The sequence below is a fragment of the Amphiura filiformis genome, chromosome 9 (genome assembly GCF_039555335.1).
Source record: "Amphiura filiformis chromosome 9, Afil_fr2py, whole genome shotgun sequence".
Lineage (NCBI taxonomy): Eukaryota > Metazoa > Echinodermata > Ophiuroidea > Amphilepidida > Amphiuridae > Amphiura > Amphiura filiformis.
The window spans coordinates 57,104,941-57,125,651 of NC_092636.1; the positions used below are offsets into that span (position 1 = coordinate 57,104,941).

A 20,711-nucleotide genomic window follows, 5' to 3' on the forward strand; every position below is an offset into this window, starting at 1 on the left:
ACTTTCTTTTCCTTGCACTTTTTCTTCAATTCAATTCTGTTTCTGTTTTTAATCTCCATACAGACATGGCAAACAAGCAAACAAACAACAAATATTAATAGACATCGTGACTCCCAAAATAGTAATAAATGTAATTAATTTACTTATGTCATACACGCCACAAGATATTTGTTTATTACCTATTTACATTCCCCAAGCTATAGCCTGAAAATATTATCTACACGTTTCGTATCAATCGGGAGTACACAACATCGGCAGCCATTTTGTTCATATTTGTGCATCATGTCTCTAAAAAACCGTGTTTTATATAAAGTGTTTGATTTTTTAAAAGTGCAGCCCTATTATAGGGTTGGGTTCAAATTAAAGGAGATACATTTATGTAAAACTATATTGAAGTATTGCGATCTGCTCAGGGTTATTATTATATGTAGTAATATTATAGCATAAAAACGGAAACTAGGGTGCGTTAAAGTTCAGATCATGATTCAATATAATCGATGAAATTTGAAGCCTTGATTGCGACGAGGGATTTCGATACAAAATTTCATCTTAAATTGGTTCCTGCGAATTGCATCATAAAACTCCCTAGCCAACACGGTGTATGATTGTTATGTTCTCCTTGAGGCGTAAAATGAAAGTAAAACTCGCGTAGTTTATTTATATTATTGTAGTCACTGCCACAGTACTTTCACAATCTATGGGGATATGCCCTTACGAGGTAAACGCATTTGATGACCAGTTAAGGGGGTACTACACCCCTGCCCAATTTTGTGACTATTTTTGCATTTTTCTCAAAAATTATAGCGCATTTGGGGCAAGTAAGATATGTATATTATAGGGGCAAGGACTACAACTACTGCTCTGGAAGTTTTATTTCAGCACAGACAACAGTTGTGGAGTTACAGTCAAAAATGAGGGAAAACCAATATTTGATCAATAAATCAATAACTACTTTCCTTGAGTTGCTGAACTTTCAGTGCAGTAGTTGTAGTCCTTGCCCCTATAATATACATATCTTACTTCTCACCAACACGCTATAATTTTTGAGAAAAATGCAAAAATAGGCACAAAATTGGCCAGGGGTGTAGTACCCCCTTAAGTCTTCGGCTTTATGTATACGACCATAAGGTCATGTCCATGATTACGGCGATAGTGCATCCCAGCAAATGCACTTCTGTTGAAATTGCCGTCATTAAGGGCTGGGGTATGAACGTTTGGACAGTATTTATTTTGGGACATTAGAGCACATCAGACATATCGAATTGCATTCTGAATACGAAGAATGTCATTCTGATATCAAATAATTTTGATTTTTTGAAATTCGCAATTTAATACACATTTTATGGCAAATCATTAAAATTGATATTTTGATATTTAACAGTACTTGAAGTAAACTTTATAAATCTGATGATTTATACTTAAAGTGTATGTAGGTGGGATGAAAAGCCGACGATCAATTGAAAATTTTGACCTTTCGTATTGAAGATATGGATTTTTTTCCCAAAACACCAAAAAAAAAATCAAATTTTTATAATTTGTCATAAAATTTGTATTATATTGTGATTTTCTAAAATGAAAATTATTTGATATCAGAAAGACATGCTTCGTATTCAGAATGCAATTCGATAGGTCTGAGGTGCTCTCATGTCCCACAAAAATACTGTCGAAACGCAATAAACGCTCATTTTAGATCCCTTAAGATTGACCAGTAAATGCTTCAAATGATTACAATACAATCATATTACCTGTTAGAGAGTAGGTCAAAGTTCTGATCTATTTATTGTTTTATTTTGATTGAAATTGACATTAACGGATTAGATCGAGCGAGCGAGAGAGTAACCTATATATATAATTTGCAAGGTCAAGCACTTTTCTTTTTCCAATAACCAATATGAACAAATTATAATAGGTATAGTTTTATGAGCTAATATTGTCGTGCAATTTAAAGTCATGTGTAGGTTGACTTTGTTTAAGTAAACACAATTCATATGATTATACACATTATCTCATATTTAATATCGTAGGACAAGCTGCAGTTAGGTCCGAGTTCTAATTACGGAATTATTAAACAGTTGATTTCATTTTGTGATATTATTGTGTTTTTTTTGCATTTGTGATTTAGCCTCCGTGCTCATAATTCTGTTTGGGGACTTGATACATCTGCGTTGCATGCACTCGGTTTACCATTTTGTTATTTTGTGCAGGAGGAAACACGATCATACCAACTTATTTTCAGTGTCATATGGGGGCGCAACAAAATTCATGTTCAATTAAAGAAATGGAAGAAGAAGAAGTGATAGTAAGAGGAGGATGAAAAAGAAAAGATGAAAAGGAGGAGGAAGAGAGAGAAGAGGAGGAGGACGGAGAACAAAACACGAACTGGCGGAGGAGGAGAAGGAAGGTAAAGAAGATGAAATAGAGGACAACGAAGAAAAGGAAGTATACAGTTTACATTGGGCAGAAAATTGATGCAAATTTCCCGTAGTTCAGGTGTATGCCGGTACAGGAAAGCCTACATTGCCGTTGTGCTTGTGTATGCAGGAACATGAAAGCTTACGTTGCCGGTGTGCTTGTGTATGCAGGTGCAGGAAAGCTTACATTGCCGTAGTTCAGATGTATGCAGGTACATGAAAGCTTACGTTGCCGTTGTATTTGTGTATGCAGGTGCAGGAAAGCTTACATTGCCGTAGTTCAGATGTATGCAGGTACATGAAAGCTAACATTGCCGTCGTGATAGTATACGCCGTTACGAGAAAGCTTACTTTGCCATAGTGCAATAGCATGCAAAGGAGCTTACCATGCCATCGTTCAAGTGTGTTCATGTATAGGAATGAAGAAAACAAAAATGAAGAATCGCAGCTTAAGCGTTTTATTCAAACCTACTTTAGGCCTACTTCCAATTCAAATTGATGTGAGAGAAAATGGACAAGCAGTAAACCGAGAGATAATACAAAACACATTTTGGTGTTTTTCTTCTGTAAAAAAGTAACAAAGCAAGATATCCAATGTTCTAAAGAAGCTGTGGATATGGAGAAGGGGTTGTGTGGTATAAACTGATAAGAACAGACGATAACAAAAAGGCAACAGTATTAAAATGAGAATATAAATGGAGAAAGAGAGAAGGTTATTACTAAACATATCATTTCATGTCATTAAATGAATAAATAAATAAATAAATAAATAAATAAATAAATAAATAAATAAATAAATAAATAAATAAATAAATAAATAAATAAATAAATAAATAAATAAAATAATAATTATTTATGTATTTATTGATTCATTGATTGATTGATTGGTCTATAATATTTATTTATTTATTTATTTATTTATTTATTTATTTATTTATTTATTTATTTATTTATTTATTTATTTATTTAAACACTGTTTAGAGACTTTCAGGATTCATGTCATTATTGACGGTGCATTAGTGTTGCTAGTATTAGTCAATATAATTTTAAATAAACGGATATCATTTAGTCCGTAATGTTTTAGGACAGCCTCAATATGTGTCATAAAAGTGATGTTGATGGCTGCTTGTTCATTAATTATTAAGCAAAGGGAGCCAGTGCGTCAAGGAACATTATTGACATGATTAAAGGGAAAACCACCTGCTAAAGCCGGACATAGAAATATATAAGGCAACATTAATGACACGGGGCGTATATTTAGTGTAAGAAAATGTATCTACGAGTTCGTTTTTGTGTCAAGAAAAAAATCACTTTCTCACCAAAGAAATTAAAAGTCTTGACAAAATGGGAAGCAGTTAAAATTGCTCATCGAACAGAATAATTTAGACATAGCAGAAGGTCGGATTCCCTTTGCTATACTGTAGTAGTCAAAAGCGAGGCGCTTTGGCAAGTCGTAAGATTCTAACCATAAAAAATAGAGCTTGCTATTTTCTTTATATCAGGTTAATGATCGAGTTACCATTTTGGTTTTGGTTTTACATTTTGCTTCACACTATCCGACGGATCCAAATATATAAATTGCAGTTCATAGCCCGACCGACTTTTAGATATTATGTAAATCTAAACTAGAGACAAATTATTGTTTGGTAACAATTTGCACTTTGTGATATGGATAAAAAGTAATGGGATCTTCTCTCAGGTGGATTCACATCACTTTCATATATCGAAGTCAAGTATGGATTAAAAACAAGTGTCGTGAAATTAGACTTTAGCTGTCTTACATGAGGATGTGTCAATAATCGCAAAAGTTCACCATAGGTATATGACTTAACAACGCGATTTTAATCATTTCTTTTATTTAGTATGTTACCAGGTTAATCATTCAGTTTTTAGACACTGTTCTCCGTGATACCCGGCAGTGTTTTGTTACGCACAGCATATTCCCTACAATATTCAAATATAATATTATCGAAATACATGTATAATCACGAGGTGAAAGATGGATTGTTTCATTCCACGGACCGGAACAGCGAGTGGAATGGAACAATACATCTTTCACCGAGTGATTATATTAAACGAATTTACAGTTGATATTTGTTTTACATAACACTCCCCATAGCTGTTTTCGGCGAGTCTGGTGCATGGGTACCGGTACTAGTACGGCGCAGCACTGTGATGGTAAAAATCACACACAGAGACGGATGGTAAAAATGATAAACATGATAAATGGCAATCAACCAATGAACCGCGTAGAATTTATGTATGATTGATAAACAACGTCCACCGTTTATCATACCTTTATGGCTGTACTTCAGTAAATAAGCCGTCGGTAACCTGATATATCTCAAGAAAAAAGAAGAAGGGAAAAAACATCTTATGAAGTGTGTCTGGCCGGATGTATGGACGTACGCAAGACAGATGTTGCATGGATGGTTATTTAGGTGACACTGAAGAAACGTATGTAGGTTTCTCTCCCGGGTTTGTCTTCTGTAGGATACAGGGTCCAGCAACAGCACAATGGGTTATTCCAAATCAATACTACTCTTTGGAAGATGTTAGATACATCTTCCGAAGGTGGAGTATGAATTTCAAATGAAATGAACACATGAGGCAGCTCCATTTGAATTTCATACAACCTTTGAGAAACGGTCAGGCGCGGCGGCGTCACAATCATCGTAATTGGCGGCGAGATCTTTGTTGATGTTGATTTACATTTTAATACATCAGATTATCTGCGTTATTATTCTGATGCAGTAATGGAGAAAGCACATTTTTGATAAGTAATAATTATTACCTATATCGGGGATCGAACTCGTGCTAGCTGATAGCTCGCACCAGAGTCAAAGACATTGTATACCAGCCTTTGTATCGGGACATGTAATAAGAAATGCACTTCATGTTCATATTTCTGATTTCTCGACCCAAGGTTTAAGAGCAAATTTGTTAACTTGATTTGTTGGGAGTGGCCTTCCTTGTTTTCAATTCTGTTTCTCTTCTATTTTTCCATACAGATCAGTATGTTTGATATTTACCTTGGTTTGAATATTTTGTTTGAGCCTGGTCCCATCAGGACCCAAACGTGTCTCGTCGGACCGACTGGTTAAGGGCCACGCTGTCGGCGTTCTATAGTTTTTGAGCTCCTATGAAGAAATTATTGAATTATGTTACAAATGTGTGCTATTGTTTTAAAGCAATGTAGGATCGGACCGGTCATCATGTCCTTAAGCCTACATGCACATCACACCTTATATTGGTACACAGCTTGCGTCCAGACTTAAAGGGAAAACAAACCCACTGCAAAGCATTTATAAACCACGGTGGTCACATTTAAAGGAAACTGTACAAAAAGATATGACTCCTCTAGTTTAAGGCTCGATCTAAAAAAGAACACCCATTTTGAAATGATGATTTTTCTTGATAGAAATTTATTTTTATAACCGGCTTATTGCGAAAAATATGGCTAAAGTATACTGGAAATCGTCACTTTTATAATAGTGAATAGAATAACCTTACTGCTATCAACAAAACATTCATTATCAAGATGCATCATGCCTGCATAACACTGAAATCACACACATCGAATAGAAAGTGTAGAGAGCCATTACTTTAAACACCGATGCGTCAACGATAATGAGGCTCATTTCCAATCAGTCAATAACTTTTCGGAAACCACTAGCTGCCATCCAAAGCCCTCCTCTCTCGTATGTCGTAATCCATTTATCTTATCGCAATAAATCACCAATTATGCCATTGCCAGGACGTTGACATCATTCATACCTTTAAGGTCTTCTTGTCTCCTACCTCTTTCCCTCCTTTACATTTAACAGACAGAAATACTCCCCACCTCAACGTTACCACGTGCATGCTAAGCATTTACTAGTAATATCATCTTGAATTCCAAAAGGATTTCTTGTAGTTAATGTTATTGTAACCTGCAGACAGTAAAAAACGTAAATGTCATTGCCAAGTTTTAATAGGGAATGAATGGAGCTTGTTTTCATTTTGGGTGTTCATAAAACAGATGCATGTGAATATGACAAGTGCGTGTCGGACGAATGTTTCTTCTGCTGCTCATCATACAACTTTTTTCATCGATTGCATAAATATCTTTTGAGCTTATAACCTTTTTTGTCGAATAGACTATTTTCTTCATGAATATTCATTGGTGTTTCTTCCTTTGACAATAATAATAGTTTCATGCCCTTTTCCTGCTCATCGCCTGCCTTCTCTCTCCCATTTCTAAATGTTAATACAAACCAAATAATTCGAAACTATTTGGACCTTTTGCATATTTCACCTTCTAATCTTTAACCAATATGCGACCATTGTCGAAATTTTAGATTGGACCATGTTGATTTTCAATTTTTTTTAAACTAGGCCGCCATATTGTATTTGACCCCTTAACCCAAGCAAGAACTGGCAGCATGTTTCATTTGATTCACTTGACCGTGTAGATTGGATTACAGTTAAAAAACAACAATGAAGACGCAAGGCCTACAGAAAGCGTTTTGTGACATAAGGCCATGGACTACATGTAAATTCTCGAGAGGTGTACAAGAAGAATAACGGGCAAGACGTTTATACAAAATCCTCTGTTTAATTTTCTTCTTTCAGTATCCCTAATCCATGATATTTATTGAAAGGGAAATGTTGTAGTGTTACAAATGTGTGTATAGTTGTAGGCATGTGGAAACTTGTCTTAATAATGAAATTTAGATTGGCGACGTATGTCCATTTTATAACACATCAGACTTCAATTACCACTAAACGATGGATACATTTAGGTTTAGTTCTTACCAGTATAAAAACATGCATACTTGTCAGTGTGATGTTAACAATGGTGAATGATGTTCAAATGGGAATAAAATGTACTCCCGGGGGCGGATTATTTTACCGTAGTTCACATTTGAATAGGGAGCCTGTTTAGGCAATTATATACCTATTAATATTGATCGGAGATTATACCGTATTCACTAGTAATAGTATATCGTGTGTTTGCGCTTTATTCCGTAATCAATAAGTATGTTAAACAGACGCATTTCTTGCAGAGCTACTCGTAGCACAGTGGTAAAGCGTCTGACTATGCATACATAGGTTGTTGGTTCGAACCCCGATCAATCCTTTGGTAGAATTTTAAATCTAATGTATTTAATTTCTTTTTGTTAAGTAAGAAGAAATTAATCGCAATGTGGTGGAACCTAGCCTATAATACATGTAACACTATACATGTACATTATGCATTATAAGTTTCTCCTATTCAAATGTTAACTACGGAAAAAAATATTGCCTCCCGGGGTTTCCATGAAATATACATCATGCGCCCTGCTCATTTGAAAATGCACGATGAGTCGAATTAGCTCGGCAATTTACTCACGGGTGTGAATTCAGGAAACGAAATGTGCATGCCCACTGATGCTTTGCGTTTGAAGAGTTTATAATAAGATACATTTTAAGAGAAACGTGCATAATTATGTTGAATAGTACATAAGGATAGGGGGTGCATTGAGTGGTAGGGTTGGGGTGTGTGTGGAAGCTGTGTGGGTGGGGGTGAGGTGTGGGGGTGTGTGGGTAGGGGTGGGGTGGGGTGGGTGTGTGTGTGTGGGGGGGGGGTGCGTGCATGATAGGACGTGAAACAGAACACGTTTGGAGCTATCATCAGTAGACAGCATGCCGTTACAACATAACATTCATTGCTATCTACAGTAGATAACATGAAGTATAGGAATACATATAGTGGTATAATTATGTTATTTAGAAATCCATTCAGTAGATAACATGCATGCAGTGCATGTAATTGCTAGTATTAATAAGCCATTGTTATCTTCAGTAGATAGCACACAATTATGAAGAATCCATTTTTTTGCTTTAATTGTTGTTCTCAGAGGTTCTGTTATGGACATAGGCGGCGGAAGCTGGGTGGGGGAGTTTAGGGTTCCCCTAAATTTTTGCAAGGGGTGATCGTCTCCTTAAAAATCATAACAGAATAAAAGATGATAATTTCCCTGTACATTTGCCGTTTTAGTATAAAAAACACCCGTGTTTTGGACCCAAATAGGATAATATTGCAAAAGTTTTTCCCGCTTCGAGCGCACTGGCCACAAGTTCAAGTAAAACCGGAACAACATATGCTTATCCCCGACACTCCCACCCCCCAAATTTTAATGTTTCCGCCGCCACTGGATATGGATGTGATTTCACCGGACTTGACCCTTTTTTCCCTCGCTCTTATGGTTTAACTTCATTTGATTGACTGAGCATATATACCAAGTTGACAGTAAAAATTGAATGTTAAACTTGAGAAGTAATTTAGCGAAAAACGTGTCTCGGGAAAATGACAAGTTTATAGAACTGTATCTTGATGTGGCAAGGTGCTTGTCAGGTATAATGATATACGCTATACACATGTATAAACATTAACGAGCAAAAAAAAAGTATTTTAAATGTATTACCAAGCTGAAACGAATCGAGGAATAAGCTCACAGGAGCCAAAATTGACGCCTGAATGGCTAATTATTACTTACAGGTGTAAGCTCTCTATCTTTTTCATTTGGTAGCATAAAATAATTTCAAACTGGGTCAAATTAACATTGGGAAGTAGCATATGAAAACATTGAAAACTGTACTTCCAGTTCCAACATGAAAATACACGCATTGTAGACACGTATTGGGCCTGAGGATAGAGAATAACTTTCCTGTTTGTAAAGAGTTAAGGATATGTCTATTCATTTACGTTTGGATAGAGGGTCTTTGCACTGCCAAAATGCCGACATTAATGTCCTTCATGAATGCTGTAGGTTGCTTAGAACCACACCGTCATTGAGAGTGCATTGCATTTTATAACTAAAAAAACCCAGTTCCTTTCTCTTGAAGCAAACGAAGTATTTCTGCTTCTGTATCTAATGTTGGAAAATTGCAGTAAAATTGTCATGTCGTGTACGTACGTATGCGCTTTAGACAAATATACACAAGTACGTTATTGCCATTTTGTTGTTTATTTGTCGTTATTATCATCCGTAATTAGGATGTATATCCAGTTTGAATTGCATTAAATATTGTATTTCAACTCGAATCTCTTGGAAGGATTGAGTGACTGGTAAGAAGGAACCTCAAGCACATGAAGTTAAGTATGCTATACTGTATACATCATATTCATATGGTTGGGCAAGGAACGCACGGTAGAAATTCAGTTGAACCGTGTTGTTGACCTCTTGCGCCTTACGGGTTCGTCATGTAAAATGAAGGGATAATAGAAACACAGCCAATGGCTGGCTTAACGGGGGAAAGGGAAGGAGGAGAGAGAAAAGATCGTCGATAAAACAACAAACCTGAGCTTGACTTCATTTCAAATAACGGTATTGGATAACGAGGTCAATGCTTGCAAATGCTGTCAAGGTACTCGGTCAAGTGGTTTGCATGCATCGGGAAAATATTCAACGTCAAAATAAATAAATTATAACAAGATCAAATTTTCACATTGAAAAACTAGGCACATTATACTAATTATTATGATGGGAATTAGTTTATTTATAGGCTACATTATGAAACAAACAATAAATAAATTAAAAACGATATGGATTCTATAGGAATGTGTATCTGTACCTCAATATTAAATAAGGGGATTTAATACAGTTACGGTTTACATGTACTGTTAAGAAATAAAATAGCACATTACAAAATGGGACCAATTAGTTTATAGGCTACCATGAAACAAACTAACAAGTAGAAAGGACGGTAACAGAAATGACAGAAATGTTTGGAGTTATGAATTAGAGAGTTGACCTTAAGCCGTGGGGGTTAAAATGTTGGAAGTTAATGTTTAAGGGTGCATGTTGCCATTAATTACCCATCCACCAAGTTTGATACTCAACCATCAACTAATGAGAACTTGCACTCTTAAACATTAACTCCCGACATTTTAACTCCCACAGCTTCCTGTCAACTCTCTAATTCATAACTCCAAAATTTTCCGTCTTTTCTGTCATTTCTGTTTTCTGTCTTTTACAGCTACCGGTAAAAAGGTAAATCGCTGCTTGGAACTCCATCCTTAAATAGACCCATAGGGAGTTAAAACATTTATTCAGTAAGGGTACATAGTGACATCAGGTAAATTTTATTCAACATCTTAGCTAAAACCACATAAAATCACAATACACGAGCTTTAGATTTACACGCAAAAAGGGCATTTAGCAATTTCTTTGGCATATTTGTAATATTCACACAATGACCTATCAGCCAAATTCTTTGTGTTTGTAAGAAATGTAGTGATTTTGTCGGCAATTTGTATTATTATCGGAAATACAACAACAAATTCCCCATAGAACTCCGAGCCCGGTTAAAGATAGTAAGGTGTTTTTTTTCATTTTATACCTTATTACATGTACTTCGGACTATAAAAATGGAAAGAAACCACCCACACACCATTACTTATACGCGGTGATTCCATCGCAGGAGATCTATATAACAAAACCAGTTTCCTGATTGACTCGATTCCCGACTAGAGTAATGTAAACTCTCCCAATGAATACGAGTATACACAATACTATTTTACCATTTGATTGAAGAATAACATTAAAATCGTATATTATGTTAAAAAATAGCATATTTAAAAAAAAGTCAAATTCAATATTGATAATGGCTCAAATGTTGTGCTAAAATATTAAATTACATTAATTTATAAACTGGTTAAAAAGGGATTAAATATAGGGATATTATACGTTTATGGTATTTTGCATTCGCTTATTCATGATCATGTTTTTGTTCACCACCTTCATCAGATCATTCACTGTAAAAAACAACAACAACCGATAACTCTAAATAAACACGTCAACGCGTTTATTTTTGTATTTTGTATGTTAAATTATAGGGGCGTTGCATATGATAAACACTATTATATTAACACGAATATTGAAGTATTTGTGTCAAAAATATAAACACTTCAACATGTTGAAGTGTTAATAATCCATCAATAAATCCCTCTATGCATATGTTATAGTGTTAAACATATGCAACACCTTCTATATTTTTACGTGTAAAGTAACAAATGAACGTGCTATAGTGTTTATTAAGTGTTATCAGTTGTTTTTACAGTGTTTTTGTGATTTAATATCATCGTTCGTTTGTTTTCCTCCAGCTACTTTTTCTTACAGTGCTTCTTTCTTTATGTACAGGGTGTTTCTGAAAGATTGGCACTGGCACTGGCGCTAGTTTAATTATTATATTACTTACAATTATAAATATCCAAAATGAAATTCAGAAACACAAAGTATGGGTTTTTACCTTTTAAATCATCGAATTTGGAATTTGCTTAATTTTGTTTTAGAAACTTACAGCGATGTCCCCAAAATATTTCATGACACCGATTATTGTCCACGGATGATAAATATTAGAAATTTCAGAAAAGTCCTGTATAAGCGATGTAAGAAAAAGTAGCTGGAGCTGGAGTAACAAACGAACGACGATAATCACAAAAACAACTGATAACACCTAATACACACTACAACCAACATGTTTTTAGTTGTGTATCCTCTGGTCGGACCATACATCATATCCGCAAATATATTCACCAGGATTGTCCTTTGAAATAATTGAAATAGTTCTAAAACAAATCCAATATAAAATAGGTATTGTTGACATACCTCAATGACGTTTCGTGCTGTAACACCGCACTTTCTCAAATTGAATGACCAGCTTTGACCTTAGACGTCTGTTGCTTCCTGTTGGTAGCTGACGTAGGTGCTGTTAGTAACTGGTCATAGATGTGCGGAAGGAAGTAGTTGCCACAATCCCTGTTGAGAGTATTAGCCTGCCCCCTCTTTCGTATCCAAATTGATTCCTTTATGTGCCTTTAAGAGGGGACAGGCTAATACTCTCAACCTATTTTGTATTGAATTTGTTTTAGAACTATGTATAAAATAAATCATAGACATCATAATAATATATATAGGGTCAGACATGCTTGAAAACCCATCTCAAGGTCATGAGCCTATAATTCAAGACCGAATTAAAAAGACTAGTTTGCGTATGACGTCCTGTCAACCTGTGAAAATGGCATACTGCGCAGGTCAGCGACTAATCACGCCGCGCCTTTGCCATGACGTCAGACGCAAACTAGTCTTTTTTTTAATTCGGTCTTCAATTATAAGTGTCTTTAGACGGTATCTGCAGTCAAGACATATGTTTTCAATTATTTTGATACAGTCATGTAATACAAAATGTATTTGTAAGAAAATATGACAATTAAGCTATCCAAGACGCATTTTTTCATTGTTGGCCTAATAATAGAATACAATGACATTTTAAAGCAGCAAAACGTTTGGCTAAACCTGTCTAGGATTTTGGTAATAACAAATGGACCAGTCAAAACGGGTAAAATTGACTTTAAAGATGACGAATGGCTTTAGGGTCTTCCTCATATCATCTGTGGCACTGGACTTAGTGCTATATAAAGCGGCTTAGCATGGCTACGCCATATGCTGAGTATTATTTTGACAATAAACAAAATAAAGGTCATCCCCAGCAATCCAAATGCTATGAAAGTATTGACATCATACGAAAAATCCTTGGTCATTATCCCAATCACAGCCCATAGAAATGCGCCCCAAACGGTGTACGTGTATCTCATATATCGTTCCCAGACAAAATTTTCCAGATAAAAATAGAGGACGATGTTCAGTCCTATCAGGGATATTCCGATTAAACTAGCTAGATTTTCGTCCATATTTCCACCTGATGACGTCATTACTCCACCGTATACAAAGGTATAGATTAGATTGAGTATAGTTGAAATAGAGCACCATCCAGCGTACAAAGCCAGACCGTTCTGGATTAGGATCCGATTAGCCCATAAGTCGAATCTGTAATTGAAAGAAAAATAACGCGAACATTAAAGGCCCATTCAGTGATTTGCTCATCCGGACGATCGTAAAAATCATCAAAATTCAGATTTTGGTACCTTTGTAATTGGCATAGATGTGCTAACATAGCCTGCTAGTGGTTCGGTCGAAAGCCGTGTATTTTAGACAAAATAAAGCATTTGCATGATTCTGGACTTTTGATACTGACAGTACAAAAAGTCCGACTCGAGATCGAGAAGCTCCCTCTCCACCGTACCAACACGCGTTGCGTATTGTTTCTACTACTTATTACATCAGTAGCTACTATTTTAAACAAAATACACAATTTTAACTGTTTATCATATTTGAATTGACCGTTAGTTTGCCTCGGTGACCTTTAATTGCTTATTTTGTTTTCTACTACAAAAATTAAGCGTCTGTTTTAAATCAATTTAGACTCTACTTCCCCGTGTTAGAAACACTGGACTAGGAAGTTTTCCAGTCGATTGGTGGCGCACTGTACGACAATCTCGATTTTCTCGAGTCGATCTGAGTTGAAGTAGAAAACCTTTCTAAAACTTCTGTTTTTTGACTAATTTGTCGATGTATCAGGGGAAAAGTGGTTTAATGAAATTCTGTAGACTTATTCTTTATTTCTAAGCAACTCTGACAAATTTCCATTTTTTAATGTTCCTGTGAAATCACTGAAAGGGCCTTTAATGCCCTTGCATCATTTAAATATAGCTTACATCAATAATTGGCATCTTCATCATCATCATCGTTATTGTAATCATCATCATCATCATCATCATCATCATCATCATCATCATCATCATCATCATCATCATCATCATCATCATCATCATCATCATCATCATCATCATCATCATCATCACCACCATCGTCGTCGTCGTCTTCAACGTCAACATCACCATTTATTAATTTTACTAATAAGCCTCATCCTGTAAAACTATAGATGCGTGATACCCCAAGGTTCAAAAGTGGGTCCATTAATTAAAATACTTACTTATGCTCCTGTAAAAGTTGGACTCCATATATATCAACATTCCGACAGTTGATGTACAACATCACGATCAAAGAAGCCGTCAGAAGAAATGAAACGAAGGCAGCCCAGACGATTAACTCCATATCAAAAAGGAACAACCATCCTATATTGAGGGCCATAATGACACAAAACATGGCTAAAAAGATTGGCGTGATTATAGGTGGATTTAAAAATACTGCTCCAGCTCCATTTCTTCTGCATAGAGATGTTAAACAATATATGAGCCAAACGGCCTGCCATAGATATACAAGTGACCACATGAAGAAGGTGAAGTCACTTGGTTGGATACTCACGGGATAGGGGAATTGTTTTGTGTCATTAAAAGGTTGAAACCAGCCTGAACCTGTAAATTAATAAGAAAAGAATAAGAACCAGGGATCAATCAACGATAAATAGAGTGAAAGCATATTATTGATATTAATAAGGCAGAGAAGATCTTGTCTGATGAGGTGAAAGCGGTTACAAACCAAGTACAACCAATATATTGATCATGACATCAATATATCATGTGGAATTAGCCTGAGTCAGACTATTCCATTGATTTTGCCCGTCTTATGATGTGTGGAGGTGAAGGTATCTTCAAACCATGGAAGAAAGATCTTATCTCTTTCTTCCATGTTCACAGTATGCACAATATTGATGTTTATTTCCTTACAATTTTGTTCAATTTACTAGTATATATAAGCAGAACATCGAGATATCGATGAACAGCCTATATTATTGATTAGCAAAATTTCTATTGATATTTTGTATTGGTAAAAGTTAGCAAAATAGGCCACACACGCACCCCCACACATGTGATCTGCATTGTATTTTATAAGTTATGAATAAAACAGAGAAGGTACAACCTGTTTCCATCATTTAATTTAAATTAAAGCCGTAATGTACTTCATGATCTTATTATTTGAAATTGGTTATTTTTTCAAACCAAATTTGTTGTGTTTGTAGGTCAACAGAGAAAAGTTCGACACAATGTCATAATTCATGAATTATTACTTTATGTCCTTCTACTACTATTCTAGAACTGCATTTTAAACGGTCAAATTCTTTCACTTTACTTTGTTATTTCGGCCAAATGGACAGAAACCCTTCCCGGCAATTATTACTAGTATTATTTCAGCATTTTGTGTATAGAATAACAAATTAAAAATTTGAAGGAAATCGTACATTTATGGCTTTAAATTGTTGATTGTTGGAAGCTCGGGTTGCAAGCACATTATTTTCGTATATAACGATAACTCACTACGACTAGACTACTGTATTACGCGTTTTCAAAATATAAGGTTCCATTGAGTTGAGTTCCATAATTTAATAAGAATAAATAAATAGTTTTGACTTTTCACAAGTAATAATTAGGCCACAAATTGACTTCTCTATCAAACGGATAATGCCCGGGATAATGGCTTCCAAATTGATGCACAATCATTGAAACCATATTTGGTATACCACTTGTACTTTTTGAAGTATATATAAACACAATGTATACTTACCGATGTCAATAGGTACCATGCTAATATTGTTAAGGAAAACCGTCACAGCAAGGGTTGCAGAACTAGCCATTAGAAGTAAAATATAACGACATGTGTAACCTGCACCAGGGTTCCCCATCTTGGTTTCATACGGCGTCTGATCAGTAAAATGGCGCTAATGTGGTCGGATTAGGACCAATTTCAGAGAACGAGAAAAGTCAAAAGGCCTATTTAGAAATAATCATCATAATAGACCAAGGCAATTTGTCATTATAGGAGTACCATGCGCAAGCGCATTGTAATGAAAAATGTAAAGTAGTGAACGTGAGCCAACTTTTTTTGTGTGTCATTTAATGTCACGTTTTAACTTGATTCATGTGTGCAACTATATTAAATTAAAAGCTTTAATTATATTATTTAATGATTATGATACAATTTTATTATAAAGGTACAATTGCTTTAAAGAAGGAAATATTGGTTTAATACTAGAAACACTAAATAATAAGTTTTCTGTTTTTGGACGTTATACAATCAATAAGTCTGTGATCTGTGTCCAAAGTGGTAAAGTTTGCACACAGCGATATTAAAGGACTTCAGGTAACAAAAGGTACAGCCTTGAAATGCGTTGACCCGTGCTTTGGGCCAACCAGCTACCGTTATTTTCCTCAAAATGTGATTTATATTGAAATGAGTTCTATTGAGTTTGGTTATGTTTCTCTGACAAGTGTTATTCTGTGCATTATATAGCATAAATAGTACCACCTGTATTAGTTTTCTTTGAGTACGACTGGTTTCCATGGTATGGTGCAGATACGATTTCTTATTGATATGACCTCCAAACAATGAACACTTTTCAGCTATTTTTGTCAAAAAAACAGGACAACGTGATAAAAGCAATCATCTTTTTATGGGCCATCTGTATATATGTAAGAATAAAAGGAAAAGAAAAGTTAATAAAAAAAAAAAGAAGTAATTAATGCATGTAAAAAAACTAATACTCCAGCTGCCTGGTTTTAAAAGGTCCATTCAGCTCAGTGATCCCAGCTAAAAAAATTAAAATTGTTTACCACTACGTATATCCACTCGTATCCACTCGCATGTTTATAAATTGAAAGTTAGTGAAGGATAAATCATTAAAATTTTCATTTTTGAAATTAAAAATTAAGCGCAAAATAAGGAAAACAACAGTATTGATAAAGTTGAAGTCCCATTCAAATTTCTATGACACTAAGAAAGGTGCCACAATTTGTATGATTTTTACGATCCACCAGATGAGCAAATCGTGAATATGCCTTTAAGTTTGTAACAAATGAAGAGTCGATGAGACAACACATTCCTTTCCAAGTAAATCTGCTTTGCTAATATAAACCAGCAGATACTGGCCCAAGTAAATATGCTTTGCTACTCGTAATATAAACCAGCAGATACTGGCCCAAGTAAATATGCTTTGCTAATATAAACCAGCAGATACTGGCCCAAGTAAATCTGCTTTGCTAATATAAACCAGCAGATACTGGCCCAAGTAAATATGCTTTGCTACTCGTAATATAAACCAGCAGATACTGGCCCAAGTAAATCTGCTTTGCTAATAACCAACAGACTACTGATGATGAGACAAAACATGCCTCCTCGAGTAAATGTAATAACCAACAGAATAATACTGATTTGTATTTTGGAAGCACACTGATTCAAACACGTTCAAATATCCGAGCTGGTATGTTATTTATTCGCAAATTCGCAGACATTCAAAACACCCGTCAAAGGACAGTAGGCCTGTTTGCCAAGTTATTCAATTACAGATACTGTGATTGTGCCTGGAAGGTAACGCATTGTTATGCTCTATAACCGCAGACCAGTATCCCACTTTTTGCTTGAAACTCTATAATCTGGCTTTGCTCCGCCCCAGCAATTATTGAAAATGACTCAAATTGACAATATAAGGCAAACATTAGTATACGTTGTTTGTGGTTGAATCATCGAAATAATAGGTTTATCTGATCTTGAATACCACGGTTGCTTTATGATAACAAACATGATTCAAGTTGGAATAAAACACGAACATACCATGAGCAGTGGGTGTAAAAATATTTATTTAAAAATATTTAAGAATAATTATGAGGTCAAAAGTTAATCTGACGGGCGGATTTTGGAGTACAGTGTTTCTCACTCCGAGTATTTCTCTTGGTCGTTCCCTTCTGTCCGTTTCCTCCTCTTTTTGTGTATTTAGAAATTTATTTTTATGGAAGGGGGGGGGGGCAAATTAGCATGTTTAAGCTTGTTCGCCTGTCCTTTTGGCATATTTGTCTGGCACGGAACCAAATAATTAGCGCAGAGCCCTTAATTAATAATTTATAAAGTTGTTTAGATAAAGTATTTTTCAAACAAAAAGAAATACTATTATTACTTTTTAATAATCAATTGAAGGATGGTAAGTTTTGTAGGAGTTGTTTTGGTATTCATATTAATTTTTTTTAAATTCAAATTTACTGAAGTGAGTATTTATAAATGGAAAAATTTCAATTTAAACACCCTTTACAGAAAACAAAACTTATCATCATAAACAATGATTGATTTAATCTTCCGGCCTATGAGTCGAACTCAATGTTGACTTCCCGGGTTCTGTTTAATTCAAGACTGAATAAACTCATGCACAAACACCAGTGGATCAAATTGGAGGGTATTATTCAATGAGGTTTTGTGATGCCCGAGTGTGATGCTCATTGCTGAACTGATTCTGTGTGAAAATCACGGATTGAAGACAAGGGGATGCTGTTTGACAGGAAACAAATCATAATAAGTGAGGCAGCCATGCCATTATGAATCACACATATTTATTACCTCGATGATTAAATCACGAATGAATCATGAATGATTGAATAAATAAAAAAATTAATGAATGAATTAATGTAACGAATGAATGAACGAATAAATAAATAAATAAATAAATAAATAAATAAATAAATAAATAAATAAACAAATAAATAAATAAATAAATAAATAAATAAATAAATAAATAAATAAATAAATAAATAAATAAATAAATAAAAATAATAACTATTTCTAATGTCCGGCTTTAGCAGGTGGTTTTCCCTTTAATCATGTCAATAATGTTCCTAGACGCATTGGCTCCCTTTGCTTAATAATTAATGAACAAGCAGCCATCAACAATACTTTTATGACACATATTGAGGTTGTCCTAAAACATTACGGACTAAATGATATCCGTTTATTTAAAATTATATTGACTAATAGCAACACTAGTGCACCGTCAATAATGAAATTAAATTCTGAAAGTCTCTAAACAGTGCATCTTTTATAAATAAATAAATAAATAAATAAATAAATAAATAAATAAATAAATAAATAAATAAATAAATAAATAAATAGATAAATAAATATATAAATAATGAATAAATAAATAAATAAATAAATAAATCTATTAATTTATTAACTTTAATACATGGATGAATGAATAAATATAAGAAATTAATAGATGAATGAAAGAAAGAATGAATGAGTGAATGAATGTAATGAATGAATGAATGAATCAACGAACGAACGAATGAATGAATGAATGAATGAATACATGAATGAATGAATGAATGAATGTAAATTAATGCAAGGATTAATTAATGTGCGGTAATCTATATTAACTCCTATATGATGTAATGTAATGTAATGTAATGTAATGTAATGTAATGTAATGTAATGCAATGTAATGTAATGTAATGTAATGTAATGTAATGTAATGCAATGTAATGTAATGTAATGTAGTAATTGTTACATAAATGGACTTACGAATGAATACATTTAGGGATGAATGAATGTAATCAATCGATCAAATTTATGTAGGATTTAACTATATCTCATCGTTCAGTCAAGCCTATACGAAGATTGAACTCATTTCGTCCAAATGAGAATAAAGGATAGTTAATTGGAACACTTAATAATCATAACAGATCGTGATTTCTTTAAACCTGCCGTTTATTAGTTTCTCTTAATGAGTACTAATTATCATAACTACACTAGCGTGACTTGATGCATTTCATGGCATGGATTCTACACAATCGTACGAGCCACGTACTATCTACGGAAGATAGCAAGCACAGTGATAGCAAGTGTACTGACGGAAAACACTGAGATTGCTTAAAGTGATGTTTAATATAGCTGTATTCAATTTGCGTTAAAAGCCGATAATTATATTTCTGCCTCTTTGCGGACGCCATATTAGGTAGGTTAGATTTATTTTAATAGAAAAAGCCAGAAACAGAATAAGCTTGAATATTGAAACATTATGTGTGTGCGTCTGGTAGTGAGGAGGATAGGGGATGGATGCTAGACGGTAAGTTAGCTAGAGGTGCGTGGGACCGAGAGTGTGTATTATAAAATGTGTGTAGGTTTGTACGGTGGTATCTTAAAAGAAGTTTAAGGGTGCATGGACACGCGGGCTCACAGGAATGTATGTAAGGAAGAAGCCACCAGCAATTATCACTTGACCACTTTGCACCGGCTATCATAGTGATTGGTTACTTTCTCTTCAAAAAGTACATCGTATGTTAAAGTTTGAAATGTTTTATCTCATTCATGTCCGTATTAAATACCTATAGGCCTACCTCATATCTACCAAAGACAGTACAACCAACAATACCGTACTTAATGCATAGTTCTTCAAAATCGCGATGATTTTAATATCATTGCTTAAAGTTGAACACCTTGCTGTTTCATCAGATGATGAGCGCTATATAATAATGCTATCTACCGAAGACAGCAAAATAATAATAATGCATTCACACTTCAAACTCAAAATGTTTTTTAAATTGGTTGCGAATAGCGACCTTATGATGAAGGTTGAACACCCTTGTAGGCTTCAACGTTACTGAAACCAGAAACATTACAAACGACATAAAAATGGTAAAGATGTAAATGAAAGACA

At 34.6% G+C, this 20,711-nt stretch overlaps 2 protein-coding genes across 3 annotated transcripts in view; one reads left to right on the forward strand and one right to left on the reverse strand.

Annotated features, from left to right (window-relative positions):
* Positions 1-20,711, forward strand: part of LOC140161217 (uncharacterized) — a 194,576-nt gene that overhangs the window by 141,351 nt on the left and 32,514 nt on the right. The window lies entirely within an intron of this gene.
* On the reverse strand, positions 9,912-16,062 carry LOC140161216 (uncharacterized). The gene is made up of 3 exons (XM_072184668.1): positions 15,800-16,062; positions 14,271-14,652; positions 9,912-13,264 (listed from the first exon to the last, which is right to left on the reverse strand). The coding sequence occupies exons 1-3, from the start codon at positions 15,915-15,917 to the stop codon at positions 12,820-12,822; spliced, it is 945 nt and encodes a 314-aa protein (XP_072040769.1). The 5' UTR covers positions 15,918-16,062; the 3' UTR covers positions 9,912-12,819.